This window comes from Mus caroli, chromosome 4 (genome assembly GCF_900094665.2).
Source record: "Mus caroli chromosome 4, CAROLI_EIJ_v1.1, whole genome shotgun sequence".
Taxonomy (NCBI): Eukaryota; Metazoa; Chordata; class Mammalia; order Rodentia; family Muridae; genus Mus; species Mus caroli.
In genome coordinates, this window is record NC_034573.1 from 107,404,993 (window position 1) to 107,416,108 (window position 11,116).

The window sequence follows — 11,116 nt, forward strand, 5'->3', positions numbered from 1 at the left end:
TTTTTTTTTTTTTTTTTTTTGTCATTAGAGGTTGACATGGGACTAAATGTCTCAACTCTCTTCCTGGGTGAGCAGAGCCAGTTCTGAAGCTGTCTAGCTTCTTTCAACTGTTTTTATTTTTGTTTTTAAAGATTTACTTATTTTAATGTATATAAGTTTACCATTGCTCACTTCAGGTACACCAAAAGAGAGCATCAGACCCCGTTGTAGATGCTTGTGAGCCACCATGTGGTTGCTGGGAATTGAACTCAGGACCTCTGGAAGAGCAGTCAGTGCTCCTAACTGCTGAGCCATCTCTCCAGCCCTTCTCTCAACTGTTATCCCCAACTCATTATCACACAGAAAGACACCACTTAGAAAACTACAAGGACTTTAAAGTTGTGTATCAGCTAGAGAAAGTACCCAAGGAGCTAAAGGGATCTGCAACCCTATTGTTGGAACAACATGATGTACTAACCAGAACCCCGGTGCTCTTGTCTCTAGCTGCATATGTATCGAAAGATGGCCTAGTCGGCCATCAATGGAAAGAGAGGCCCATTGGGCTTGCAAACTTTATATGCCCCAATATAGAGGAATGCCAGGGCCAAAAGAATGGGAATGGGTGGGTAGNGAAGTGGGGGGCGCTATGGGGGACTTTTGGGATAGGATTGGAAATGTAATTGAGGAAAATATGTAATAAAAATATTAAAAATCAAAAAAAAAAAGTTGTGTATCATGCCTGGAGGTAGGCTCAGCCCTTAAGAATACTTGTTGCTCAACAGAAAACCTGGGTTTGATTTCCAGAACTCCTATGGCAGCTAACAACCAGGTGTAACCCTAGTCCCAGAGGGTTTGATACCCTCTTCTGGCCTCTGTGGGCACTGCACACATGTGATGCACAGACATGCATGTAGGCAAAACACCCATGCACATAAATTGAAAATCTTTAAATAAAAAAAGTTGTATGCCGTGGAATGTAGAACAGATGCCAAATGTATATTTAACAGTAGCACATGTATATGTTTGTTGATTTTTGAGTCAGGGTCTCTGTGTAGACTTGACTATCCTGGAACTCAATCTATAAACCAGGCTGGCCTCAAACTCAGCGATCCACCTGCCTCTGCCTTCCGAGTGCTGGGACTAAAGGCCTGTGCCACCACTGCCCATCACAATCTGTGTGTTTCATTCTAGGCTTCTCAGTAGTTATAGACCTTAGAGGGCTAGAACTGTGACTTCTGTGAATATAAATCTAGCATACACATTACATTTCTGAAGTGCCACACAGTGGCAAAGCACTGACTATCTACATCTATGTGCTCAGTGTTCCTGTTCCTCACAGGCGCCCCTGACCCCACAGCTGGGGCCAGCATCGATGACGAGAACTGTTGGCACTTGGATGAAGAACAAGTGAAAGAACAAGTGAAGCTTTTTCTCTCCCAGGGGGGTTACTATGGCTCTGGGAAGCAGCTCAATTCAATGTTTGCCAAGGTAAGAAGTAAAAAGCAAGCCTGCGTGACTCCCTCCCTTTCTTCCTTCCTTCCTTCCTTCCTTCCTTCCTTCCTCTGTCCCTCCCTCCTTCCTTCCTTCTCTACTTCCTTCCCTCCCTCCCTCCTTCCTTCCTCCTTCCCTCCCTCCCTCCCTCTTTCCTTCTTTCCAAATGTTAGATAAGCTGTGTGCACCACAGTTGTGCTTTCTGGTGTACCTAGCTTACCTCACCTAGCTGCACTGGGTGCTTAAACTCTAGCAGGAGAGGATAAGCAGAGCCTCGCAGTCAGGTTATTCCATGCTCTGGTGGTCTGTCTTTCCTCTATTCTCTAAATGAGCCCGCAGTGCTGGAGAACTTTAGCAAGGAACCATCTTCTCTCTACTATGACTCAAAAGCTGCCTGATGAAGGAAGCATCAGAGACTAGAGTTCCAACAGTGTTCCACGACAGTCGATTTTGAAACTAGAGGTACCCATGCCAGGCAGGCTGGATTGGTTTTTGTCATTTGTTTTTCTCTCTCTTTCCATTAACATCTTTACTGAGATATAACATAATATAATGTAATATAAAACATATGGTTTACCCATATAACCAATACAATATTGGCTGGAGGTTCAGGTCAGTGGCAGAACTCTTGCTAGCATGGGGTTGGTATATTCACAGATACTTAGTAGCGAGTTATCACCACAATTAGCATCTTGGACAGAAAGTTCATCCCTTACCTATCAGACATAAATGAACTGCTTCAGAAACAAACTGAGATGTTTGTCTCTCCACAACAGCAAATTTATTAAAACAAAACAATAAATCACAGGTGATGTCACTTCTTAAAAAGATTTATTTATTTTATGTATGTGAGTACGCTGTAGCTGTCTTCAGACACACCAGAAGTGGGCATCGGATCCCATTACAGATGGCTGTGAGCCACCATGTGATTGCTGGGATTTGAACTCAGGACCTGTGGAAGAGCAGCCAGTGCTCTTAACCTCAGAGTCATCTCTCCAGCCCCAGGTGATGTCACTTTTGTTGGTCTTGATTTACCAACTAGTGCTGACTTCACACTGTAGTCACAGGGTTTCTTAATTTAAAACTTATTTGGGGGCATAACTTATGACATTAGTGTTGTGCTCAGAGCATAACCATATGGAATAGTTCTAGTTTTCCCTTTTCCTGGCTTCCAAAGGATTAACTCAGTCACCAGGCTTGAGAGCAGAGTATCTTTATATCTTATATTAATTTACCTGTGTATGTATGTGTGTGGATGTATGGATGGATGTGTGTAATGTATGTATGTGTGTATTGTGTATGTAGGTATGTACAGATTCAGAAAAGCAGATAATTTAACTTTTTTTTTTTGCTACAAAAAGATTGAGCTACAGAGGTCAGTGAGCCGTCTCTGAAGTCAAGAGCAGAGCAGGTGCATGCAAAGAGAGTCGCTCAAAGAAGTGAGATAAAAATAATAAAATAAGCAGGGGAGGGAGAGAGGGTCCGGCGGTGACTGCACCTGCAGTCAATCAGTTGCAGTGCGGTAGAATGGGAGGTAGAATGCTGGGTCTCTGCAGATCATTGCTTAGTGGGCTTAGCCTACTTAGCGAGGAGGTCCAGGCTAGTGAGAGATGAAACAAAAAATGAAGTGTACCTGAGGAGCAACTCTCTTCCACACAGACATGCATGTGTGCATAAACACATACACATACATGAAGATATTGACATGAGATCACAGTCACAGAACTGTTCTGAGATACAGAGGATGTTCCAAGTACAGAGCTGATTCAAGATGAAGAGTGGGATTGGAAGAACAGTAGTCCCAACAGGCACCATCAAGCAGAGGGGTCATGCTGGGCTGAAGCCCCGGAGTCAGGAGTTCATTCACCTGCTGATGGTTTTGTGTCAGCTGGCAGGTGTCCCTGCACCCCACTATTAAATGTCCCTTCTTTTATGTGACCCAGATAAGGAAATTTCATTATCTGTTGGTCTGGTGAGTTCAGTAAATTCACAAGTCTGATTTTTTGACATGGTTTTGCTGCAGTTCATGTGTTCCCGATTTGTTAAGTTCATGGTGGTCATATTTTGCATGAATGAGTTGTTGATCAGCAAGCACCCCTGGTTAGTGGTGAGCACATGGTTGTTATTCACTTATACAAACAAGATGTGGAGCTCTTCTGCATCAGCATTTGCAGTCAAAATGGGCCAATATGTGTTGTTTTATAAAACAGAGTTAGTCTGGGCAAGGTCCAGCCTAAAGACTATGTTTGATTCAACACAGAGTAAGTGGAGCAGAGAGCAGCCTCATCTCCACACTAACACTCTCTTATCCCTCATGGCCACCTACCCATGCCCAGCTCTCAGTAACCTCTAATCTACTGTCTGTCTCTATAAGTTTCCCTATTCTAGAATTTCAAATAATAAAAATATATGTGTGCATGCATGCATGTGTGTGTGGTGGGTGTATGTGTGTCTTTTGTGACAGACGTCTTTTACTTCTTAGCCTGATGTTTTAAAGGTTCATCTTTACCATTAAGTAATATTCCATTTTATTTATCCTTTGTCTGTTAGTAAACACTTAGATTGCTTTCACCTTTTAGCTACTCTAAAAAAATGTTGATATTAAAATTCTTATATAAGTTCTACATAGATTATTTTCCAAGGTTGCTGCCTCATTCTAAAGTCCCACCAGTAGTATATGGGTTCTTATTTCTTTACATCCAGATCAATACGGTTATTGTCCTTTTATTCCAGCTATCCTAGTGTGTTTAAAGAGGTATTTCATTATGTATAACAGGCTTTCTTGATTTATGTAGGAATTTCACTTACAGAGTTGAGAGTCTTTCTGTCTCTTAAATGTACCATGCAAGCACATCAACTCCTCAATCTGTTCTCCGTCCTTCATCTTCTCCTTTTCTACATTGTGCACTCACCAATCACTTGCCCCTCCTTGTACTTCAGGTTCGAGAGATGCTTCGAATGAGAGATTCTAATGGAGCCAGGATGCTGACACTTATCACTGAACAATTTATGGCTGATCCACGCCTCACACTCTGGAGGCAGCAAGGAACAAGCATGACAGACAAGTGCAGGCAGCTCTGGGATGAGCTAGGTGAGTCTCCATCCCTTACAAGTCCCACATCCTGTCACTTTGCCCTCTAACACATATGTTAATGAACATTTGCAGTCAGAGTTTGTGTGGGTCTTGCTAATTCTAGCTGGTGAAACATTTTAGATTCTACAGAAGTTTCCTAATCTCACTTCATTGCTTCTGCAGCAGTGAGCCTTCCTGTTGAGAATTCTAAATCACGTTACCTTGCTGAAAGAAAACCTCTTCACTTGGCTTCAGCTGCATGGCATTACCCTAGCTCTTTAAGTCCTTAGCCTCAGGGTCTGGTGATGTGGCTCATCTGGTAGACTACTTCCTTAGTATGCGTAAGGCCTAAGGTTCAATCCCCAGCACTGCATAAAACCAGGTGTGCTGGCACACACCTGTGATCTCAGCACTTGGAAGGTAGAGGAAGGAGAAACAAGAATTCAATATCATCCTCAGTTACTTAGTTCCAGGCCACTCGGGCTACATTGAAACAAAACAGAAAACAACCTTGGCCTCGCTCCTGTTGTGTTCTCTGATCTCCTCTCTGGTCTCGTACCTAGCCAGACACTCAGGTCTGAGGAGGTTCCAGTGCTTAAGCTTTAGCCTTCTACTGTACTATGTTTCTGTACTGATGACAGGCATGGCGGCACACCTTCAATCTCAGTACTTGAGAGGCAGAAGCAGACTGGCCTATGTAGTTTAGGGCCAGCCTGGTCTACACAGAGAGATCCAGGTCCACCAGAACTGTATAGTGAAATCTTGTCCCAAAAGTACAAAAACACATAAGTAAACAAATATAATTTTAAATAAAGTAGAGTTGAGCCAATACAAGTAAACTTTCACCTTCAGTTGGTATCTGAAATTGAGGTTGTATGGCCTTTAAGACATTTCCATTAGAGAACAAATATACCATTACACTTTAAGAGGATGTGAAATCTGCTGGGCAGTGGTGGCGCAAGCCTTTAATCCCAGCATTTGGGAGGCAGAGGCAGGCAGATTTCTGAGTTCGAGGCCAGCCTGGTCTACAGAGTGAGTTCCAGGACAGCCAGGACTACAAAAAGGCCTGGAGGATGGGGAGGGGGAGGGAGGAGCACTCGAAAATGCAAATAGGGAGGGGGAGGGAGCAGCAAGCTGGAGAAGCGGGAGGGAAGCANGAGTTCGAGGCCAGCCTGGTCTACAGAGTGAGTTCCAGGACAGCCAGGACTACACAGAGAAACCCTGTCTCAAAAAAAAAAAAAAAAAAAAAAAGAAAAGGAAGGAAGGAAAGAAGGAAAAGAAAGAAAGAAAGAAAAAGGAAGGAAGAGAAGAGAAGAGAAGAAGTCTGGTGCTGGAGACATAGAGTTCAGTGGTTCAGTGGTTAAGAACATGTGTTGTTCTTGCAGATTAACCAGGTTCATTTCCATCACCCACGCCAGGCAGTTCACAGATACTTAGAACTCCAGCTCCAGAGGGATGCCTCTTAGCTCAGGCCCAAGCACATACACAGACACACACACACATGTATATATAAATAAATAATAAAACAGCCTTTAGGACAAGGCTGTGAAGTCCTCACCCGTGATTAAGAAGCACCATATCACGGGTATCATAGCTGTAGTCCCAGCATTTGAAACACTCAGTCTAGAGGACGGAAAGTTCAAGACCACCTAGCCTGCACAGTGTAGTTTAGTAAGACCTCACTTGGGGAAAATCACTACATTTCTACTCACTGCTAACTGGAGACTGAGAAAGTATCTAGCACAGCCACATAGTAGGTCTTGAGAAGAACCTGTTTTTCTTAGAAAGGAGACTGAAGAGGTCAAAGGAATTGTTTTCATTTGTTCTTGGATTATGTGATGTTCCACCACAGCTGGAAAAGCAGTGTTTTAAGGCATTGCAAACCTTGATCAGCAGTTCTAAAATCCAAGTCAGAGTAAATCATTAAAAAAAAAAAAAAAAGAAATACTAAGATTTGTTCAGCAATAATGTATTAGACTAGATCCTTCAAAAGTTGTATCTCGTGCAGTACTACTATTCCAATAAAACAGTTAGTTTCATGTTCTTAGTTTAATAATTGAGGGTCTTAGAGGTCAAACATCTAATTAGCAGGGGATGGAGAGATGGCTTTGTGGTTAAGAGCACTGGCTGCTCTTCCAGAGCTTCTGAGTTTAATTTCCACTAACCACATGGTAGCTCACAACCATCTATAATGGGATCTGATGCCCTCTTCTGACGTGTCTGAAGACAGCTACAGTGTACTCATTGACATAAAACAAATAAATAAATCTTCTACAAAAATCTGATTTGCCAAAATATGAAATTTTTCTGAATACTTCCCTTCCAACCCTGAAGGCACTAATGTTAGTGCCTTTTTGTGTGCTATTATATCCTGAATATGTCTTATGTGTATATGTGTGTGTGCATGTGCACAAGTATATACGGCACACATGCAGAGGTCAGAGGACAACCTGTTGGTCCTTAGGCACCTTCCACTTATTTGAGGTAGGGTCTCTCATTGGCCTGGAACTGTCACACAGGCCGGTCTAGCTGACCATACAAGCTGCCTCCATCGCCAATCTCACTATGACAATGCTTGGATCTCAGGCATGTGCCACTGCCTGAGCTTTTATGTGTACTCTAGAGATCTGAACTCATGTCTCTACATTTGGAAGGCAAGCACTTTAACCACAGAACCATCTCCCAGTTCTATACCTAAACACACCTTGATTTAACACTTAAGTTCACATGGCATTGTGCTTGTTTATTTACCTATCATACTAGACAGCTTCTAAAGACAAAAACCAGGATCTTACTCACCTGTTAGTAGGTTGCCTTCGCATTGCTGTGCCACACTGTCTGACAGACACGGAAGATTCATCTGGCTCACAGGTTCACAAGTTTTAGTCCCTCGGTCAGTTCTGAAAATCTTAGCAATTATTCATATTTATATATAATATGTGTGTGTGTGTGTGTGTGTATGCTTCACAAGTATGAGAGAGGAGGAAGCTGATGGGTTTGTTATTTGGTTTTTGTTTTGGGGGCACTGGGATTATTGGGTGCCAAAGATTGAAGCAAAGGCATGGGTGTTATTCACAGACACTAAGAATGTGGACTGTTCTGGTTTTTAGGGGCTTTATGGGTGTGCATAATTTTAAATCCACACTGCAAACTAGAAGAAAAATCTTGTTGGCTCCAGCAACTGCAGAAGTGGAGCGACCTGGATATCTGCCCCCTGGAGGATGGAAACTATGGGCATGAGCTGCCCAACATTACCAATGCGCTCTCCCAGAGTGCCAGCCACAGCCCAGGTGAGCCAAGGATCTTTGTGTTTAGAAGTTCAAAAGGTAGGATGATAAAGTACCAGGACAGTGGTGGCCTGGTAGACTTTTTTTTTTTTTTCTGTCAAAATTGCTATCTTAAATAGGAAAAGCTTTTCTTTTAACTCATCTCAAGATGCTAAGTCTCCTGTAAGTGTAAGAGTTTGTCTGACATTGAGGATGCTGTCCTTTTCCACATCAAGGGCATCCTCAGTGCCCAGCATGAAGTTCTAGAGCCCTCTGTGAGATTCCTCTCTGACCTTCAGGTTCTCTGTGTCCAATAGGTCCAGGCCTCAGCTTCGGTTGGTTTGCATAGCTTAGAAAATCTACTTTAAAGGAAAGACAGAAGCCTACCAAAAACAAAACAAAATTTGTAAAAAGTGTCCTGACAGAGCTAGAGAGATGGCTCAGCAGTTAAGAGCACTGGCTGCTCTTCCAGAGGACTGGGGTTCAGTTCCCAGCACCCACATGACAGCTCACAACTGTCTGTAACTCCAGTTCCAAGGGTTCCAACACCCTCACACGAACATACTTCAGGCAAACAAAACACCAATGAATGCTCTAACAATGAATATCTTTTTTAAAAGTGTCTTAATTAAGGCCAGATGTTGTGTCACCATCCTGTGAGGCAAGCACAGGGATCTCTACAAGTAGTGTACTGACCAAATCCTTTCCTATTCTAGCTTCTCCCTCTGTTTTCCTCAGATTTTTATACAGTACAAGTGCATCCTCTCAAGCTATTACCAAGACCCCTGCCCCACTGTAAGGCAAGTCTACTACAGTAATACTATATCCTCTGCCTTCTGAGTCCACTGTTCTACAGATGTCTACAGATGGTGGGAACAAGCTTTCACACCCATGTTTTTCTTTCTAACTCAGGCCATTTGATGTTAACCATTGTTCTTTAGTTCGAGTCTTTATTGGTAGGGGATTTTGTCTGACATTGATCTTACCCTTGGTCTTTTTTAAGTAATAGCTATCAACATTTTTAGCCTCAACGGGGAAAAAGTCACTTAAATAATTGTTTTTTGCTTAGTTGTCTTCTACTGTACCATAATTAGTTGCCAATATACTTAAGGTAACTAAGATAATGAGCCATAAAGAGACTATAATTTTGACCCTTCATTAAGATACCCATTCCTGGCACTCATCTAGTCTACACAACACAGGAAACCATCACTTTAATATAGACTTTAGTAGCATAGATAATCAAACATATACAATCACACTCCCCACTCACTTTCTGTTGGTTCTTATTGTTCCCAGTTTTTTCCCCATCCATGGCCCAATCTAGAATTTGTTTGTTTGTTTTTTGTTTTTGTTTTTGTTTTTTTTTTTTTAAGATTTATTTATTTATTACATGTAAGTACACTGTAGCTGTCTTCAGACACTCCAGAAGAGGGCACCAGATCTCGTTACAGATGGTTGTGAGCCACCATGTGGTTGCTGGGATTAGAACTCTGGACCTTCGGAAGAGCAGTCGGGTGCTCTTACCCACTGAGCCATCTCACCAGCCCCGGTTTTGGTTTTTTGAGACAGGGTTTCTCTGTATAGCCCTGGCTGTTCTGAAACTCACTCTGTAGACCAGGCTGGCCTCGAACTTAGAAATTCACCTGCCTCTGCCTCCTGAGTGCTGGTGTTTGTTTGTTTTTGTTGTTGTTGTTTTTTGGGTTTGTTTGTTTTTTGTTTTTTTTTTGAGAGGATATTATTATAGATACCTGGAGATACAGCTTGGTAGTTAAGAGCACTGCCTACTCTTCCAGAGTCAATTCCCAGCAACTACATGGTAGCTTACAGCCATCTGTAATGGGATTGAATGCCTTCTACAGATAGAGCACTCATATTCATAAAATACATAAACAAATAAATATTTAAACAAAAAACCTCATACCCAGGGCTGGCCTTGAACTTGCTTCAGCTTCCTATATTCTGTGATTGCAGGTACACATGCTACCATACTCTCGGCTGCTGGCTCCTTTTCTTTAGGATATTGATGGGTGCTCCCCATTCTCTCTCCCTACTTCAATTAAGTTTTGTAATTACTTGGTACTTAGGATTACACAGCAAAGTGTAACTGGAGAGAAATAATCATGGTAAATAGTCTTATTTTAAATTCATGACCACTCATTTCAAGTGGTCATCAGTGCTTTCTAACCATTTACTACATTTGCCTAGTCTATGCCTGTTTTTTTTTTTTTTCAATTATTGTTTCCTACCATCTTCCCCTCAGAACGGTCCATACTTCCTCTCCCTATTGTTCTCAGCTGAGTTTAGCCTCTTGTTCATTGACACTGTAGATGCAAATATGTACAAAGGTGGTGTACTGGCTGATTTTGTGTGTGAAGTTGACACAAGTTAGTCATCAGAGAGAAAGAAGCATCAGTTGAGGAAATGCTTCCACAAGATCCAGCTGAGGCATTTTTCTCAGTGATCAGTGGGGCGGGCTCAGTCCTTTGTAGGTGGAGCTATCCCTGGGCTGGTAGTTCTGGGTTCTATAAGAAAGCAGGCTGAGCAAGCCATGTGGAGCAAACCAGTAAGTAGCATCCCTCCATGGCCTCTGCATCAGCTCCTGCCGCCAGGTCCTTGCCCTGCTTGAGTTTCTGTCCTGATTTCCTTTGGTGATGAACAGCAATGTGGAAGTGTAAGCTGAATAAATTCTTTCCTCCCCCAACTTGTTTTTTGGTTGTGGTGTTTCATCACAGCAATAGAAACCCTGACTAAGACAGGTGGAAAATCATGCGGGTAGAATACCCACCCAAAGTGCAAGTGTCATGAGGTGTTGTGGCATAAGCCTGTAATTCCAACTAGGCAGGAAGGCCACTCATTGTAGACCAGTCTGGAAAACTTAGGCTCTGTTTCAAAGTAAAAAGCAAAGTTGGTACACAGCTTGGGAGCTAGAGACAGACAAATCTGTGAATTCAAGATCAGCTAGAGTATACAAAGTGAGTTCCAGGACAGCCAGAGCTACACAGTAAGACCCTGTCTCAAATAATAATAATAATAATAAAAATAAAGAAATTAGAAAAACATTTCCAAACCTCCTTTTTCTGTGTTATGGAATTAAACATACAAACAAAAACTACTGTTTTAGAAGGTCTAAGAGGGGGCTGGTGAGATGGCTCAGTGGGTAAGAGCACCCGACTGCTCTTCCGAAGGTCCAGAGTTCAAGTCCCAGTAACCACATGTTGGCTCACAACCATCCGTAACGAGATCTGGCGCCCTCTTCTGGAGTGTCTGAAGACAGCTACAGTGTACTTACATATAATAAATAAAT

General features: G+C 42.4%; 1 protein-coding gene across 1 annotated transcript in view; it reads left to right on the plus strand.

Annotated features, from left to right (window-relative positions):
• Positions 1-11,116, plus strand: part of Zswim5 (zinc finger SWIM-type containing 5) — a 109,379-nt gene that overhangs the window by 74,545 nt on the left and 23,718 nt on the right. Inside the window, exons 3-5 of the mRNA XM_021160422.2 lie at positions 1,319-1,467; positions 4,411-4,561; positions 7,654-7,833. Coding sequence (XP_021016081.1) covers positions 1,319-1,467; positions 4,411-4,561; positions 7,654-7,833 — 480 coding nt within the window. The remainder of the gene's footprint in view (positions 1-1,318; positions 1,468-4,410; positions 4,562-7,653; positions 7,834-11,116) is intronic.